The 19,600-nt window shown below is 42.1% G+C and overlaps 1 protein-coding gene across 3 annotated transcripts in view; it reads left to right on the forward strand.

Moving 5' to 3' along the window:
- The window catches only part of SNCAIP (synuclein alpha interacting protein), a 72,865-nt gene that overhangs the window by 6,751 nt on the left and 46,514 nt on the right, over nucleotides 1–19,600 (forward strand). For 2 of the 3 annotated variants that reach the window (XM_065873098.1, XM_065873097.1), the window contains exon 2: nucleotides 7,480–7,552. In XM_065873098.1, the coding sequence (XP_065729170.1) occupies nucleotides 7,480–7,552 (73 nt within the window). Of the gene's footprint in view, nucleotides 1–7,479; nucleotides 7,553–19,600 lie in introns of those variants that run through there. The other variant, XM_065873099.1, reaches the window with a different exon arrangement.

The raw sequence follows: 19,600 nt of genomic DNA on the forward strand, positions 1-19,600 counted from the left end.
TTAATATGGTCAGAACGAATTACTGAATTTTCCCAAACACCAACCACAAGCAGTGTTTTAGCATAAGAGGATTTGATGATTATTAATTAATTTTTTAAGTACCTCTTGGAACATAGGATAAAAACAAGGAACAAGAGCAAAAATCAAATGCATTTGAAAAGAGTATTATTCACAATAATTTTCTTTAATAGAGCCTGAATGGTGGAAAGAAATATATTTAAATCAGACTGGGATACTTATATGAACATGTAGATCACCAGTATCTGTACTATGTAAAGGTGGCAGTTGAAACTGTGGGAGTCCGTAAGGTCACCTGTGAAACATGGAATGTGGAAAGGGAAGAATGTTCCAAGGAAGGAACTGTGCAGATGTATGTCCTATGAGATGAGAGGAAAAAGAGGCTTCTACAAAAGAGACTGGAAAGAAGTTTTCAAAGATACAGGAAGAAAACTAAGGGAGATTAAAAAGAGGGGGAGGGATGATTTAAAGAATTTAAAAAAGGAAGTAGTCCAGAGTGGGAGATAGGTCATTAGAAAGAGAAGGGTTTGAAAAGTGCCACTGGATTTTCCAGTTAAAACTCTTTGGTAGCCATAAGAAGAGCAGTGCCTGTGGGTGATAGCACAGATGGCGGGTCGTCGTGGCTGGAGGAGTGAATGCAGAGGTGAGGAAGTGGAGACAAGAACCAAGGCAGGGGCTTCCCTGGTGGCGCAGTGGTTGAGAGTCCGCCTGCCGATGCAGGGGACGTGGGTTCATGCCCCGGTCCGGGAAGATTCCACATGCCGCGGAGCGGCTGGGCCCGTGAGCCATGGCCGCTGAGCCTGTGCGTCCGGAGCCTGTGCTCTGCAACGGGAGAGGCCACAAAAAAAGAACCAAGGCAGTTCTTTCAAAACAGATGGCTGTGAACCCAGGAGCAGGAAACTCCACCCACGGCCAACTGAGGAGGCAGCATGTCTTGAGGTGGCAGGGGTGCTTCTTTAATTTTGTGGGATCAGAGGAGAGAGCTGAAGTTGAGAGAGTAGCTGAAGAGAAGAAAAGGGCAGAGCCTGAGTCTGAGATGGGAGAGGAGGGGATCTGAGCACAAGCTGCGAGCTAGCGTGATGAAGGCGTGCCCTGTGAGTACCACATCCTCAGAGAAGGGAAAACAGAGCCTGATCTGTTAGGGAGGGCATGAAGTCAGGACCCCCCTTTCCTGAATTGGGAGGTCAGGCCATTGGAGAGGAGGTCACAATTTTAGGAAAGTATTGTGCTTCTGAGAAACTCACTTGAGCTGCGTGTCTTTGCTTTCACTGCCAGCTTTGCGGGGACACATTTCTGTCATTTTATTGTGTGACTGTGGAGAGGCCTGCTTGAATTTTGGAAAGCTACGTGAGAAACAATGAATTTTAGTATAGTTGTTCGGATGACTGGCCTAATTGTTTCTTTTGGAAACTTAATGCGACCTAAGTTGTTTAAAAGTCTCTAGCTTGAAAAGGTGTCGGGATTCTAGTTCTTTCATTTTCTGTGGCTCACGACCGTTTGAGTAACGCCTGCTTGTTCACCCAACTGGCTGCACTTCTCAGGAGCAAGGGCCAAAGCTTTTCAGTCTCGAATAGTATGTAGGGTGGTCAGAGATCCCCAAAGCCCAATGTAGAAATCACAGTCTGTTATTATGAATCCCACGCATGTTCAAACTGTTTTGCATGGCAGAGTGACAACGTTGATGTAAGCTGGGACGTGTCGGACTGTCTTACGTCATAGCAGCTCTGTGTAGTTTGTGAAGCTAAGTTTCAATGTCTGCTCTTGGCCGTGGGTTCTCTTGGATGAGGAAAGACCAAAGAAGCCAAATAAGGTTCTGAGACAGGCTGGCTGTCCTTCCTTTTTTCCTTTCCAGTCCGAACCTGGCTCACCTCTTCCTACCTCATCAGTTCTCACATCTTGATGTACTGAGCTGCAAATCATGAGAGGCACGAAGATGAGGAGCACCATGAAAAATGAGTCGAGAGAAGAGACCAGAACATTTAACATCGTTTTACAGCTTGCAAATTGACTTCACTTACATTATCTCTTATGATTATCTGTGTTTTCTAGATAAAGAAACTGAGCCCCAAAGATAGGAAATGATTTATTTGTCCAGAACTACAGAGTTAATAAATGTCAGAAGTAGGACTCGAATCCAGAGCTTCTGGCTCCAAATCCATTGTCTTTATACACAAAGCTAAGGCATCAGCCAGCATTCATGCTGTTAATATATGAGAAGTGTTTATTCTTTTAAATATAGCATGATTACATTGCTAGACTGGTAGTTATGGAATTTTTTAAGATTAGTGCTTTATAAATATTAAGTACTACCATTATTAGTATTAATATTGCCACCCAAATTGTGGGCTAAATAGGAGAATTCATTCAGTTCAACAAGTACCTAGTTTCTTTGGTAAATAAAATGTTGCCACACCCTCAGGAAGCAGAGAAAGAAATTATGTAAACATATAGATGAAATGTCACATGATGGATTCTTTAATGGACATATGCCCAAGATAAGGAAATAAAGAGCAGTGGTTCTTGAACTTAGCTATGCATCAGAATCACCTGAACGGTTTGTGAAAACACAGATTCCTGGGCCCTGCCCTTAAAGTTTCTGGGATGAGGCCCAAGAATGTGAATTCCTAACGAAGTTCTTAGATGGTGTTAACGCCACTGGTCTGGACACCACACTTTGGAAGCTGAGACAAGTTCCATCCGGGAGGCTCAGAGAAGATATAGTGGGGAGCCACAAGAAATTTACTGTTACTAAAGTACCCTGAGGATGGAAAAATGTCATGGAGAAGTAGAGAAGAGGAATTACAAGGAAGCACAAGGAAATTGTTGGAATTGATAGATAGGTTCATTATATTGATTGTGATAATTTTATAGGTGTATACATATGCTGACACATTAAACTGTACACTTCAAATATGTGAAGTTTCTTTAAAGTTTATCAATTATACTTGGATAAAGATTTTTAAATAGATGAAGAACAGCAGATTCAAAAAAAAAAAGAAGACGACCATGGGGAGAGATGTCTGAGCTCGTGGAGGGCTGCACGTGCCATGCTAAGGCATGTGGCCTTTCTCCTACAGGCAGTGCAGAGCCACTGAAAGATCTGAAATAGAGAAGCACCCTAGTCAAATGTGCATTTTAGAAAGCTAATTAATTTTAGAGCAAGTATGGAAGCGTGGAAGAAATTGCCACTTACGACCTGTATATGAAAGAACTCCTTTGACCGTCTATAATATTATGCCCAGGGATTAATCAAATGTGTGTACAGCTTAGTATTTCAGGCGAGTAGTTAATAAGTCATTGTGTGCCATGCATATGTATAAGTCAAGGATATCATCCTTTCCGTTAGGCACTTGTGGAAGCCAGCAGAGCCCAAGGGAACAACAGCCCAGCCCAAGGGAACAACACCTTGCCTTGTCTTTCACAAGGCGAGGTGCTTTTTTATCAAGGGCAGAAAAGAGTCTTTCTCTTTCTGACTTACTTCACTTAGCATGATAATCTCTAGTTGCATCCATCTAAAATGTGACACAAATGAACCTATCTATGAAACAGAAACAGAATCATGGACCTAGGGAACAGACTGGTGGTTGCCAAGGGGATGGGAGGTGGGAGAGGGAGGGAGTGGGAGTTTGGGGTTAGCAGATGCAAACTGGTGTATAGAGAATGGATAAACAACAAGGTCCTACTGTACAGCACAGGGAACTGTATTTAATATCCTGTGATAAACCATCATGGAAAAGAATATGATAGCACAGGGAACTCTTCTCAATGCTCTGTGGTGACCTAAATGGGAAGGAAATCCGAGGAAGAGGGGATATATGTATGTGTGTGGCGATTCACTTTGCTACACAGCAAAAACTAACACAATATTGTAAGCAACTATACTCCAATTAAAAAAAAAAAAAGAGGAAAATCTAGACACAGATACCCAGGGAGAACGCCATGTGATGATAGAGGCAGAGATTGGACTGGTGTGTCTACAAGTCAAGGAAAACCAAGGATTGCTGACAACCACCCAAAGCTAAAAGAGGCAAGGAAACCTTCTCCCCTAGTACCCTCAGAGGGAGAATGGCCCTATAGACACTTTGACTTTGGAGTTCTAGCCTCCAGAATTGTGAGGGAATAAATTTCTTTTCTCTTAAAAAAAAAAGGAATATGAAAAAGAATGTGTGTGTGTGTGTATATAACTGAGTCACTTTGCTGTAAGCAGTAATTAACACATTGTAAATCAACTATACTTCAATTAAAAATTTAATTAATTAATTTTAAAAAGAGGTGAGTAAGGGCTGAAGCAGTCAGCCAGGGTTTCACAGAAAATGCAGAACTCAAGCTGGCCTTGCAGAGCAGTGGCATTTGCCTGGCCGGAGGAAGGCATTGCAGTCAAGGAGGCCCCCGGAGTAAAGGAACTGAAGGGGAACTGAACTTTGAATGCACAGGGACATTGAAGAAGCGGAGACAACTGTTCAACCTTTGGCAGGGGCTTTTCTTGAGGCATGATGGAGGAGTGGAAAAGAAGTTTGGATCAAAAAGGGTGTTTCCACTGAAAGATGTTTGGAAAAAGAATAAATTAGAGAGCAACATAGAGGGAGGAAATATAATACTTCTCAGCCATCTGCAAGCCCCTCTCCTCTCTTATCACCCAAAGATAACAGGAATCAAGGGAACAGAATATAAAGGCTTGGGTTGGGATCAAGAGACAGGGAAGGTACATGGGTCTTTGGTTCTGTTAAGGCTAAAATAACAGTAGTTGCTACCCAGGGAGCTGGCCATTGTCCTGAGAATGCAGTGGGCTGGCGACCTAACAGCTCCTTATAAAAGGCCATCTGTCCTGTGAACTGGGATGAAGGCCTGGGAAGTCTTCCCTTTCAGCTCCCAGATGGTATCACAATGCACTTGTGAAAGAGACTTCCTGGGTCATTTGGTTATTCCCAGATTTGCAGATATGAAAATTTTTTTGCGTGTTCGTTTTGTGAATTGTGTGTTTCCACTGTATCGCTTCATGTCACAACTTAACCATCTATACAGCACTCTCTTAAGCTTTATCTTCTATGCAAAGAGCAGTGTACTTGCTGAAAGAAACCTACAAATTGATTTTTTTTTCATGTGTGTCCTTGTAAAGAATGGTAGATTTGTTCACAGTGTAGACTGGAGTCATTGCTGAATTTGACATTCCATATACCCTTACAGTTATCCAAAACTGATTTTCTGGCCTACACATCATCTTTTTCTTAGATTATTATACTTTTTATTTCCCTGACCAGGAGCAGCACCTGACTTTTTCTTCAATGGCATTATTCCCAAATTACTAACATGAATGCCCGCACAAAGGTGGCTTTCTGTGTGACCATGGATCAAGAGGCAGAGCTGCCAGGTGTGATGCAGGTTGAGGCAGCGGATGGGGCTCAGCCAGGCTAGTCTCTGCCTGGAGCTCAGTCCCTACACCAACCAGGCAGCCTGGGTTGTTCAAATTTAAACCTCATCAAATTAAAACTGATTGCGTACTGTGGACCTTTGAGGTCACATTGGAGGAGCTGAAGGTGAAGCTAATAAATTGTAGATTGTGACATGTCTGACTTTGGGGTGGGAGGTGACAGGATGCATGTGGCTGGAAATGCAGATAGCAGCATACCCGGTTTAGTCAAATACATATCATTAAGCCCACTGAGCAACTTATTGAACTTATCATTAACTATATTTAAGCACAATCAATCTGAAATTTCCTCTTTCTAAAATTTTGCCTTGGAAGAAAAGGAAAAAAAAAAAAAAGGAACGAGGGTAAGACTTTGCCAAAGGGTGCTTTCATGGGGCACATGGCAACCAAAACAAAAGGCCCAATTTTAATTGAATTACAAACTGTGTAATTATTTAACCTGTACCAGCTGGTCTCAAGAAGCTACCAGATTTCCTTAGAGAGTTTGTACTTGGCCAGAAACATAAGGTAACTTATTAGGAACAAGAAAAATGCCTTCTATACCTGTGTTACCCGCCCCCCACTCCCAAAGAGCATAATATAAAAGGGGAATAAAATCCTTGGAGTTCATTTTTGGCTTAAGAGGCAGTTCTCCCGCCCTCGAGTATGTGAATGCGTTTTGCTAAAGCACCTGTAGTCTCTGAGGAATGGCTGACATAAACAGGATGTTATTGCATCAGACAGGCAAGAGTAATTTCTCTAATTAGTCATCTGAGATTTCATTTTTCACTTGGAAGTACTGGAAATTTAATTTGTTTGTGATGTGCAATTGGTGAACTGACAGTAGGTCCAACTGCGCCTCCCTCTGTCTTGCTGTCCTGATGCTGGGTGGAAAGCACGGGGGTGGGGCATGTGGGATGGTCTCAATGTAGACACTTCGCTTCATCTGTCAACATCAAGCTAACTAAAGCACCTTCGTATTGACAAATGTGTCCTAATTACACATTCCTCACTTGTAATGCTAGAATAATCCTAATGAGTTTCCCATGATCATTTTTCTTTTAGATTAAATGTTTTTTCTCAATCCCCTTTCCACTTTTGTAACAGTGAAGTCATTTGGAATCCATGCTCATTTACATAAGAGCATTGTTTCATAAAGGTACAGAGCAAACTATTTTTAGAAAGCTGTATTTTATGAATTAAAGTATGATCGAAGACAGGACCTGACTTGGCCTTTGATTAAAGACAGAGTTCATCCTATTTATTTTGTTTTAAAACACGCTTCTCCAAAGAAAGCTTGATTGGGATCAAACTTCGTCCCCGTACATCATAGTTATTGATTTTAAATTTGTTGTCGCTCTGCTGATTTTATGCCCCTTTATGTCATAATTTGTTATCCTGATAGCCGGCCCCTGAGTTGGTGCTGGGACTGAGCCTGCAAGGTGGTTTCTTTCAATTCAGACTAATCTATCCATGAAACAGATGAGCTTTCAAACACAGAACCATGCTCTTCTCACTTTTCATAGCATTATCCTGGTATTTCCCATGGAGATTACAGTAAAATTTGTGGCAAGTAGCACCATTAGGGACATTTCTGTAGTCCAGGAGATATAGCTCGTGGCTGCCCTGGATGCTGCAGGAAGCTGGGGGCTCCTCTTGGCTTTTTTTTTTCCACACATAGATTCACTCTTAGGATTCAGAATGCAAATATTATGGCCATCTTCTGGAAAATGTCAAGGACAGAAAATCCTTCCATCTTGTACAAGTAGCAGAAGAGATAGAATGTCTGCTGGATACACCCCACCTTATTTGTTAAAGGACTGTCCAGCCCTCTTTTTAATCTGCATCTCCTTACATGCTTATAGGTAGAGTCTGGGATGCTGCCAGATCACCAAGCAGCCCATTTAGGGTAAAATTAGATAGACTTTCTAGAGATATGTGTTGTACTCAAGTATCCCTTCTTGTGTTTTGATTTTCTGGCCAGTTGAGTGAATGTAATGCTCTTATTTTGAATTGCTACTTTACACTTTTTCCTCCTCTGGCTTCCCATTCAGTATTCAGTCACGTCACTCAAGACCATCCCGGAACTGTGCCGAAGATGTGATTCGCAAAACGAAGACAGATCAGGTAAGTTTTGCTCCCCGCCTCTTCTCCTTATCCTGCCTTTTAGAGTGTTGGGGGGACTCCTCCTGGCATCCCTTCCCCCTCACATTGGTTGCTCCTGCTTTCTGTTTTCTTTTTCTTTTATGGCTTCTCCACTTACCCCCGACCCTCAACAAACAGATGTTAGGTCATCCTCCGAAGACTAACTGGACAGGGAGGCCCTAATGAGGACTCAGCTGTTTACAAATAAATGTAGGCGATCATTGCGGCAGCTCCAAACCACAGTATACGCAGCAATTTACTGCAAACCCGAGAAACCATTGGTGACAAAACATAATGATGCAGGCGCCAATGAAAAAATGTTGGATGCATTTACTACCCATATGGCAAGGACCAGCTTGGGGGATGGTGCTTTGCCAAAGTCTGAAACCCTATCAGGGATGCGACATGATAGAATCTGCAGTAAGGCATACTGTAACAGTTAAGATTAAAGCAAAGCTTTGGAGTTTAATAGTGTAAACTAAACAGAGAATTATGGCGTATAGATGAAAACCAGCTGGCTGACCTTTTCTCCCTGCACACCCCCGACCCTTGACAAAAAAAGTACATTCAGGGTTGTTTTTCCCTCTGTAAATCAAATTAAGCCTCTCTGCTTTTCTCTCTGTGATGGGCAAAAATGAAAATAAAAAAGGATATTGATGGGAATGATACCATAGCATTAAACTGTGAAATGATGTTTATTATTTTTCCAAGTAATTACTCTAAGGCATCACCATTAACCTTGCCAAAGCTGGACCTCTGATAGTAACTAGAATCCTGAGAACCACGGTTGATGGAAGACTTAAGATAACCCTAGAATTATGGGTATTGTGTTTGAAAATAAATAGATCGTCCTTACCTATGCAGCTGCTAGAACTCTAGGCCTTTCGAACTGAAAGGACTGTGCAAAGCTAATTTACTTTTCTCTTGGGACGTTTGTTTTCTTTCAACATTTTGTTTAGATGAGATGGGGAAAATAATTAATCTAGGTTTGTTTATCTCTGTTTTTTTGGTTTTTTTTTTTTTTGTATGAGTGAAAGTAATGCTTCAATGTTTGGGTCAGAAACATCACAGAAGATAGTTTGAAGTTCAAATAAAAGTTTTCATTTACCTCCATTTAAACAAAATTTTTCTTATTTCAAATGCACTCAAGTATCTATGGGGTTAACAGAGGCTTTGGCCATAAGGCTTATCAGGATGTGCCTCCTTAAAAGGCATCACCAGGTTCAAAGTTAAACCTCTGTGATCAGTGACAAGGGCAGCAGACGCAGTGGACGGGCCCCCGGCCTCAGAGTCGGAAGACCTCCATCTGAGTCAGCATTCAGACATCTATCGGTTATACGACCCTGAGCCTGTGACTCATTATCTATAAGATAAAAAAGAAACTTGTTCTGCCAATGTTGCCAGGCTACTGTTAGGATCAAAATTAGGTGGTGTATCCGAAGGTACTTTGTAGATACAAAGATTTTCTTTCTTTTTTTTTTTTTTTTTTTTTTTAAATTGGAGATGGGGCAAGAGAGAAAGAAGACATAATAGCAAACACTTCAGTAGTGCTTAACATGCTAGGTATTGCTGTAAGCCCTCTACTCGTATTAACTCAATTAATCCTAAAATCCTTGTGAGCTAAGTATTGTACTCTTAAGATGTTTATATTATATAGATGGGCAAACTGAGGCACAGAGCAGAGAGGTAAATTATCTCGCCCAGTGTCACACAGCAGTTACATTACAGAGCTGGGATCCAAACCCCAGGAAGTTTGCCTCTGGAGTCTGTTGTCTTATCCATTACATATACTGTCATATAGCTAGACTTAGGGATAGTAATTTAATTTTAAGATATTTTCCTTTTAAAACTTTAAAAGCTAGCATTTTCCCTCACCGATGAAGTGGAACATTTCTTTTCTCTGTTAAATAGCTTCTCTTGCTTACCAAGTTAAGTGAATTAACCGAAGCTTTTAAAAAGAATTTTCCTGGGGCTGGTTTATTCCATTTTCTCCAGGTGTTGTGACTTGTAGTCACTTCCACAGTAGGTGATGTTAGACGTTTCTTCTGTGGTTGGGAAGGAGGCCAATTTCAAGTTCAGAAGCCTTTAAACTCACCCAGAGCAAATATCCAGTGCTCAAGGTAATCACCAATAATTAGACCTGACAGGAAATGGATATATGAGGGAAAGACTCAGCCCTCTTTAATGGAATCACATGTACACCTCCAATTTGATGGACCATTTGGAGGTTGGTAAACGACTTTCTAATAGAGCAAGAGGGATCCTAGAAAAAGGAACACATGAAAAATCAATCTCTCCAAAGCACCGCTGTAGAATTATCTGTGAGCCGCTTTGAAAGAAATCTCAACAGAGTAAAGTTTTCACCCTCCATTTCTGAAAGAATTGAGGCAATCTCAGTTAGTTTCATGGGCATGCAGATGTGGAAATAACCCTCCACCCGCAACGCATCCCCTTAGTCTTTCCTGTTTCAACAACCTAGGAGGAGTTTGCTCCAGGATCGCTTGCACAGTTTCCATCCTTATGGTAGTCTTTTCGAACAGGTGGTGGCACAAGACACATTGGCTTCTGAGAAGGGTCCACATCTTCTTCTGGATGGGGCACCCTCTGGGGGAAGTTTTCCTTAAACCTCCTGTGACTTAGAACATACTCCACCGGGTAAAGATGTGTCTCTTTACCTTTCTAAAGTTTGTTAGGCACTTTCTGTCTTGTGTAGGTTGTCGAATGTTAACACCCATCCTGTACTAACATGTCTTTGACTAGATAGATGTCCTTGGACCCAGTTGTTCTTTTATTTATTCATTCCTCAAATAACTTTTGTGTTTTCTGTCCTATGCACGCACTGAAGACAGGGTAACAAGCAAGGTGTAGACGAGGCCCTGTTCTCAACGGCACTTACTTACATTCTGCGGGGTGACAGACAAAAGGCAGGCAAATGAAGATGTAAACCAGGTTTTTCCAGGTAGTGATAAGAGGTGACATGAGGCATGTGATAGAGTAACTTACGGTGGATGGGGAGGGAGGGGGGTTTGGGGGATCAGGGAGCATTCTTAGGGCCCAGCCATGGGAAAGCCAGTGAGGAACAGTGAAGGCAAGCGCAGCACCCCTGAGTCAGAAATGAGCTTAGCATGGATGAGGAAGAAAAGGAAAACCAATGTGGCTGCATGGGGCAATCAAAATGAGGATGAGGCCAGGGGGCCGGTCAGGGTCAGACTCTACAGGGCCCTGAGGGTCATGGTACGCAGAGTTCAGATTTTACTCTAAGTTCTGTGAAGAGCGCTCACGGCAGGATCCCAATTTTTCTAAAATCCCATTACCTGGAAAGAAGCCGAAAATCATAACTCTCAGTAGAATAAGGGACCCTAAAAATCATCTAGTTTAAGAGGGAGAGAAAGTGAGAAAGTGCAAATAATAAAAGCAGAAGGGTACGGTGTTGACAGGGGATGAATGTGGGTAAAGGGTATACAGGTGTTCTTTGTACTGTTTTCATTCTTTCAACTATTCTATACATTTAAATGAAAATGTTTTAATTATAAGTGAATTTTTAAAGGCCAATAATAATAATAATAATAATGTAGTCCAAAGTCCATCAGACCTTGGAGTGACTCATTATCCTGATGGGGTCATCAGCCTGTACTTTGTCACGTGAGTGACAGGGAGCTCACAGTCTCACAAAGCTGCCTATTCATAAAGGTTAATTTTTGTTCAGCCAAAATCAGTGTCCCTCAAATGTCCATGCCTTACAACTGGCTTTTTCCTAGGGAACCTTAGAGAAGGACCGTTCCTCCTGGGCAAGGGTGCCACTGAGTGTTTGGAGATGGCAGTCACCCTTGGTTTTGTCTTCTCCAAACTAAAATTTCCCTCCACAGTTTTGAGTGTATCCCGCTCATGCTTCTTGCTTTCTTGCGGCTGTCGCATTTACCAGCATCCCTCTTAAAAGTGGCGCACCCAGAACTCCACCCGAGGTTGCTCCCCGTATGGTCTGATCAGAACCTGTCAACCACACAGATCCACCTCAGGACTTAGCACACACCTTTCCTGCCTTCGCTCTTGGGCTACAAAGACAAGACTTGTGCCTCCCCTTCCTGCCTGTTATTTTTAAAGTGTTCTGAGAGGAACAGGAGTGCAAATGAGCCCAGTTGTTGGCCCTTGGGAGCCTCTCTATGAGACATAGAGCCTAGGGCTCACCCACTTCATCCCTGGGCCCTGGGTCAGCTCCACAGTGGGCTCTGAGAAAGGCAGATGATGGCAGGGTGTTTTGTCAGAGGCCTGGGACAGCTTTCCTGCACCTTCCACTTGCTCACCGACGCCCACGAGTCTGCCCTAGGAGTGCCCTTCCTTTAGCCAAAAGCACGGATTCCTATTAAAATCTGTATTTCCCTTGACAAGGATAATATTTTAAACTCTTTGCCATCAATTACACTACACTATGCCTAAACTTTTGTGAGAAAAAGAAGTTTTGAAAACAAGTGTGAAGGACGTGCAGATACCATAGGAAGGCAGGAGAGAGGGGAAGAACTAGGAATTAGAAGCTTGAGAACAAACTTTGCTGGTGCTTAGAGCTGCACAGGTGCTACTGAGATCTCCCAGTTATTTCTTACGTGCTCAGCATACCAGGCATTAGGCCAGGTCTTCTGTGCACAGCTTATTTGTCCTCAAAATAATTCTCTGAGGGAGGACCATTATTATACCCATTTTATGGATGAGGAAACTGAGGCCCACAGAAGGCAAATAATTTGTCCAGAGTTCTGCATTTGAAACCAGTTCTGCTGACCAGAGTCCCTATAAAGTTGAGCAACTGAAGAGCAGTTGTAGTCCGAGGAACCACGCACGGCTAGTGGAGTGGGGCAAGGATTAGCATTAGGGAAGTTACGGGTGAAAAATTTGCACCTCTAAAAGGGTGTTATTTATGAAATGTTGGCATGTTTTCTCTGCTTAATTCCTGCTCCTCATGTAGGAAAGGAGGACAGGATGAGGCAGGGAGTGATAACTCTGCTCTATATTTTCTCCGTATGAGGACTAAATACGTATGAGGACTAATACTAAATCGACATATGGTATTCAAATCAAACATATTCAATTTCATTGACTTCGAGCTTCTTTTAATTAATTGGACATTCAGATACACATTTGTTTCAATTCATGGTGCTTTAAATGTCTTGTGATTCTTTCAGAATATGTATCTGCTCAGCTCATTGTATAATTTTCTTATGAAAGAAAGCATATAAATATTAATGCAGCTTTGCATCTAAGAACTTAGATGTGTTGAGGTTGGGAAACTCGGTTATGTAACAGTTATAAATGGCCCTGGAGTGTGTTTGAGAAGAGATCCTGAAGGGTTTTCAATACCTAAATAGTAGAGAAGATCACTTGTCTGACAGTGAGTAAAGGAAAATCATACTTTTTTTTTTGAAAATCATACTTTTTAAACTCAGTATCTGGTAAAAGCTGTTTGGGATGTATATTTAGAAACATTGCAGATTTGCTATACTTTTAGCCCTGTGCCTGCAAATTTTGTGATAAACTCTGAAATTGTATGGTTTTCTAAGATTTTCAAGGACTTTGGCCAACACCGAAAATAATACACTGACATGAAATTTATCCTATTGACGCTGCTGTGACATAGCTGATGATGCTAAATATACAAACCTCCTGTTTCCAATTTTATTAAGGTTTCATGCTAAAAGCATGAAAGTTGGTATAGCAGTTTAAACTGAAAAGCCTGCTGATTAATCCATTTCACGTGACCTAATATAAAATGGACTCAAAGATTCGGGAAACACATTTGCTAAGATCTCAATCAAGAAAATGAACACTTCACCCTGATGCAGCAAAGAATCTAACATTTATGACAAAAATCTATTTAACTGAAGTAAAAATTTACATACAGTAAAGCATGTAGATGAGAATGTTAGTCAAATAAGTATTTTTGCTTTTTCTTTAACAAAATTATAAAGGTGACATAATTCATTTTTTTTAAATAGTAAAAACTACAATTAACCATGCTACCAAAACAAAATTGCTGTATTTCTTTCTAGTATTTTTTTCATGAGGCATATTTTTTGTATGGTTGTCATCATAACGTAAGGGCAAATTTTTTTTTAATTTATTTTTTTAACATCTTTATTGGGGTATAATTGCTTTACAATAGTGTGTTAGTTTCTGCTTTATAACAAAGTGAATCAGTTATACATATACATATGTTCCCATATCTCTTCCCTCTTGCGTCTCCCTCTCACCCTCCCTGTCCCACCCCTCTAGGTGGTCACAAAGCACAGCGCTGATCTCCCTGTGCTATGCGGTTGCTTCCCACTAGCTAGCTATTTTACATTTGGTAGTGTATATATGTCCATGCCACTCTCTCACTTCGTCTGCTTACCCTTCCCCCTCCCCATGTCCTCAAGTCCATTCTCTATATCTGCGTCTTTATTCCTATCCTGCCCCTAGGTTCTTCATAACCACTTTCTTTTCTTCTTCTTAGATTCCATATATATGTGTTAGCATACGGTATTTGTTTTTCTCTTTCTGACTTACTTCACTCTGTATGACAGACTCTAGGTCCAGCTGCCTCACTACAAATAACTCAATTTCGCTTCTTTTTATGGCTGAGTAATATTCCATTGTATATATGTGCCACATCTTCTTTATCCATTCATCTGTCGATGGACACTTAGGTTGCTTCCGTGTCCTGGCTATTGTAAATAGAGCTGCAATGAACATTGTGGTACATGACTCTTTTTGAATTATGGTTTTCTCAGGGTGTATGCCCAGTAGTGGGATTGCAGGGTCATAGGGTAGTTCTATTTTTCGTTTTCATAAGGGCAGTTTTATCCACTGCTTTTTTCTGCCATTGCAGAATGTGTATGGCCAACGCTTTGAATGAACCACAGAACTTAGGAAAGCGGACCTGCCCCCTCTGTCTGCTTTTAATCCATTAACATTTTGCTTATGTCTCTGAAAGAAAGGATATGAAGTCAATGCGGGGAAAGATAGGAGCAGGGGGTGATAGAAAAATTAAAAATAAAACTCTAGTAGTGTCAAAAATAATGTAAAGGGCTGGCAGTGGCAGAGCTTAAATACAGTGCATCTTTGTCCCCTCTTCTCTCCTTGAACATTTCTTCTTTTTTTTTTTTTAACATCTTTATTGGGGTATAATTGCTTTACAATGGTGTGTTAGTTTCTGCTTTATAACAAAGTGAATCAGTTATACATATACACATGTCCCCATATCTCTTCCCTCTTGCGTCTCCCTCCCTCCTACCCTCCCTTATCCCACCCCTCTAGGTGGTCACAAAGCACTGAGCTGATCTAAGTCCCCTAGCTCCCTGACTTTCTGGAAGGTTGTAGAGTTAACAAAGTCAGGAATGAGGCAGTACTAGAGGGAGAGCAAAGTCTGGGGAAGAGACCCAGTCTCCTTTCCCATGTTTTGGTTTTATTGGACTCTAAGAAACGTACCTCCCCTGTCAAAACTGGTGGGGAAATCTCTTGGTAGAAATGAGTTCAAGGGAATCGGCAGTAAGGAAGCATGAGAACTCAGAAGTAGAGAGAAAAGCATCGTGGAGGCAGGAAGGGGAAGAAATGAAGCACAGGGACAAGGAAAAACCGGTACGGAAGCAAAGTGCCTTTCACCTTGTGCGGCCCCGCAGTGACTTCCTTCTCAGAAGTCAATCCTGTCATTAGGGAGAAGCGGTTTTCCCTGCCCCATGTTCCCAATCAAGGCAACAGTAGGATTGGAGAGAGGGAGGGTTGTTACTGGCTTTGGATCTTCATAGAGTCTCTGAGAGCACCCCACTTCCTGCTGAAAGTGTATCCTTTTTCTTTTGTCTCCCAGTGGGCAGTTTCTTCCCATTTAAAATGAGCACGCTTTGTCCACATACCTTCTTTGCCCTGACTGTTCCCCTAAAAAAAAAAATCGCTAAAAAACTCAAGTAATAGACACAGAATCCTAGAATCTCATAGTTGAAGGATCCTCGGAGAGAGTAAAGAATTATCTCCAAAAGTCCAGACCCTTCTGTGGCATCGATTGCTCAGGCCCTTGCATCTCACAGTGCATTCCGAGACCGCAACCAGCACCACCAGCATCACTGGGAAGCCTGTTAGAAATGCAGACCCTGAGGCCTTACTCCAGACTCCAGAATCAGAATCTGTATCTTGACAAGCTCTCCAGGTGATTCATTTGTGTATATTCGAGTTTGAGAAGTGCTGACTTAGGCCACCTTTGGTGCTAATCCATCGTCCCTGATGAGGTATCATGTCACTCTGTGCTCAAAATCAAGCAATAGTTCCCTGAGATGGTTCTCAAGATGCACAGTGGGAAACTGTCTTAGTGGGAAACTCTTACGTGGTCCTCAAGCACTCTTCTCCTGGGTCAGCAAGCTTCCTCGCATGCCGCTCTCCTCCTGCTTTCTGCCTGCCAGTCTCATCAAGGGACCTCCTTCGGTTCCTCAGATGTCCTGTGTTCTTTCACGTGACATGTCCGTCCTTCTCTCCTTTCGCCTCCAAGGTCACCTCCTCAACTCCCGCTGTTCAGTAGAAATGTAGTGTAGGCCATTTCCATAATTTAAACTTCTTCTAGTAGTCATATGAAAAAATATAAGTAGATGAGATTAATTTAATAATACCTTATATTTATCCCAATAAATCAAAACTATTTGCACTTTGACATGTACCACCAGCCACATTTTAAGTGCCGAATAGCCACAGGTGTCTAGTGGCTTCTATTTGGACAGTGCAAGCCTAGATTATATTAGAACCCCTCTCCCAACTTACTATCTTATCTCCCAGCTCCCTGTACTTTTCCACCTCTTTAAATATCTGTGTTTTAAAAATTATTGGTAATGTAGTTTAATATCAGTTTTCTCTAGTAGACTAAATAAAATCTCTTTTGGGTAATTTTGTTCATTATGGTATCTCCAGTGCCTACTGCTGGTGCTACATACACATCTGAGGTAGGATGGATGATTGAATGTGTAAAGAGGTGAAAAGGAAGCCGACTTTTTTGGGTTTTGTATCATAATTGAGCTTTGGGACAGCTGCTTTGCTTCTCTTCATTTGGTTTGACACTTTGATATTCTCTGGATATTTGATTCGTCTTTTATCTGCACCATACAAACACTCTCTAATTATTTCCTGTCTTAAAAAACGAGCAGACAATACTGCTCTGGTGGCTCCACCCTAATTCTCTGCTCCTTTTTCTTCCCACCCCAGGCCCCACTTATAGCCAACATGCTTTAGAGAGTTAACGGAAGCTCAATCTGTAGTCCTCCACCTCCTGTTCACCTTAAATATCTCCAGTATGGCTTCCACCTCTTTTGGGAAGGTCAGAACTTCCAGTTGGTCAAATCCATTGACACTGATGTTCTCATCTTGCTTGGCATTGCTGTGTTATTTGAGGCTATTGGCCGTGCCTTTCTGGAAACATTCTCCTGCCATGGCTTTGTGATACCACCTCACTCCTTGTTTTTCTTCTAACACTCTGACATCTCCTTAGTCTCTTCTGCAACTCCTCTCCTTTCTCTACTTGACCTTTATGTATCCAAGTGGTATGGAAGTATTCAGTAGGATCCTTTCTCCTCTCAATCTCTAAGTCTCTCTGGGTTGATAGCTCATTCGTTCTCATGGCTTCAGATGCCCCCTACTTGCTGCTGCTACTCACCTCATCACTCTAGCCTCCTAATTAATGACCCACTCGATATCTCCATTGGATGCCTTGTGGAATTATGAAGAGGAATTCTTGAATCCCCATCCCCAACCTGTTCCTTCTCAGACCCCCCTCAGCTATCAGCACTCAGTTTACTGAAACATCCACTCTGTGGCCGAAGCCAGGATTCTGCCTCTCCCTCATTTCCACCTCCATCTATCAGCAGGTCCTGAGTCGTCTGTGCTCAAAGGCTATCCCCATCTGTCCACTTATCTCCATCTCAACAGCCCCCAGCCAGGTCGGGCCACCTTTATGTTTCATTGTGTTAACAACCATGAACTAATACTTTGACTTCTTTCTTCACCATCAATCCTTGCCATCCCGTATTTCCCCCAGAGGAGGCACAAGGATGTATTTTTAAATGTAAAGCAGAGCGTTTCATTCTCTGTGAAGCCCCCCTAAGAATACCTCATTTCACTTAAAATATAACCCAAACTCCTTTCTGTGGTCCATAAAACCCTCAAGTGAGTTGGCCACTGACAGCCTCCCCCAACTTCATCTTTGATCTCCTTCACCCTAGCTCACTCTGCTCTAGATAGAAGAACTATGGAACCTGCCAGATTCTCTCCTGCGTTAGGCGTTTGAGAATGGGCTTCCTTCTACCCATATCTTCACAGAATCGTCTTTTCTCTTGTATTTTCCCCCAGATCCTCATAACTGTCTTCTTCTCACCCTCAGGTCTTGGCTTACGTGTCATCTCCATGATAAGGCTTCTCAGCTGTTCTCTATTCCAGGACCCTATTTGTTTCCACCAAAGCACTCTGCATTTTGTAATTTCTCATTCATCTGTATACTTGCTTGACTATCTGCTTGCCCCATAAGGACGGTGATTATGTCTATTTCATTCCCCTCTGTACCCCTACAGCCATGTGCACAGAGAACATTCAGCAGATGTTTGTGGAACGAGTGGACCCTGTAAGAGTCTTTTAGCATTCTGCCAATTACTTTAGCACTTCTGAACAAGCTCTGTTGTATTCCTATATGTCTTGCTTATATTGGAAAGAAATTGCCACCTTTAGCCAGTTGAAAGAATTGGCAGCTGAAATCAGTACAAATTTTCTGTGATAAGATGACTCTAAATTTAGGCTGATGCCGCTAAAGATGAACCAAGTAGGGAAATTCTTCCACTCAACTGTTTCTAAGAAACGTTGCTATTAAAAACCATTTTCCTAATGTTACCGCATAGCCAGTGGTTACTAAAATCTCGGCAGAGAGTACAGTTTGGGATTTAGCTTAAAATGAATCTGAAATGAGTACAACCAGGTTTTACTACTGGTTTCTGGAATTCCATTGCCTACATGTGACCCAAATAGAGAAAATGTGAATTGCATGTTTAGGGAATAATTTTAATTTTGATAAGGCAGTTCTGCGGTGTTATGGAGAGAAAGTTGGAGTCAGGGAACCTCAGTCCTGGTTGAGCAGTCAGCATAGTATGTAATTTTCCACATAACACTTGAAACTCCCTCAGTTCGCATTTATTTTCAAGTGAGAATACGGAAGCACTGCTCATCCATCCTCCGGAGTTGTTGTAAAAACGTCTAGTGACATCATACACTTGACTTGTGGTCAGAAACATAGGAAGTTTTATGCAAATATATTGTATTCATAATTTTAATGATGGAGGACATTTTAGGAAAATTCTAATTAATAAATAACATTTGGAGGAACTTTTAAAACACACGTAAGTGTTTTGGTTTTTTTCATTGTTTGTAACAGTGCCTGAGAAGCGTGTACCGAACGGCAGTAGGAAAGGAGGCAATGCGGCTCTGCCAGGCTCTGTCCTGCAGGGGCCTCTATCTGCACTTTGCTGCGTGCCTGCACCTGCCCTGTCCTCTCTGCAGCCTGTAACGGAGAACTCCACCCGGCCACCAGCTTGCTTGGGTGGACCCCACGGGGCTGCCCAGAGGAAGAGGAGGCTGCAGGCTGGGCTAGTTCTTCCTCCCATTTCTCCTCCCCTCCAGACCTTGAGGCGCGTCCCTCTCAAAGTGGGACTAGGTTTCATACACTTACCACTTTGTTTCTGGAAAATAGAATTCATTTAATGTTTCGTAAAAAAATAAAACACTCATGCACCCTAAAGATATATACCCCCTTTACTCTTCTTGTGTCTAAAGTTGTATTCCTAATGTGGATACATGACTTCACATCGAGGAGGAAAAGAAACATTTTACTGACGGCATTCTGGGAGCCATCTGTTGGAGCTGGCTAGTAGAGGGTAGAGGATAGGGATTTTTCAAACCTCCCCCATCTGCCTCTTGTTCCCTTTGCAAGGAGCAGTATCTTGGTGTTTCCTGCCCTTGACAGATCAGCACTGTAGAACATTGCCACCTTCA

The sequence above is a fragment of the Phocoena phocoena genome, chromosome 3 (genome assembly GCF_963924675.1).
Source record: "Phocoena phocoena chromosome 3, mPhoPho1.1, whole genome shotgun sequence".
In the NCBI taxonomy this organism is placed as follows: Eukaryota; Metazoa; Chordata; class Mammalia; order Artiodactyla; family Phocoenidae; genus Phocoena; species Phocoena phocoena.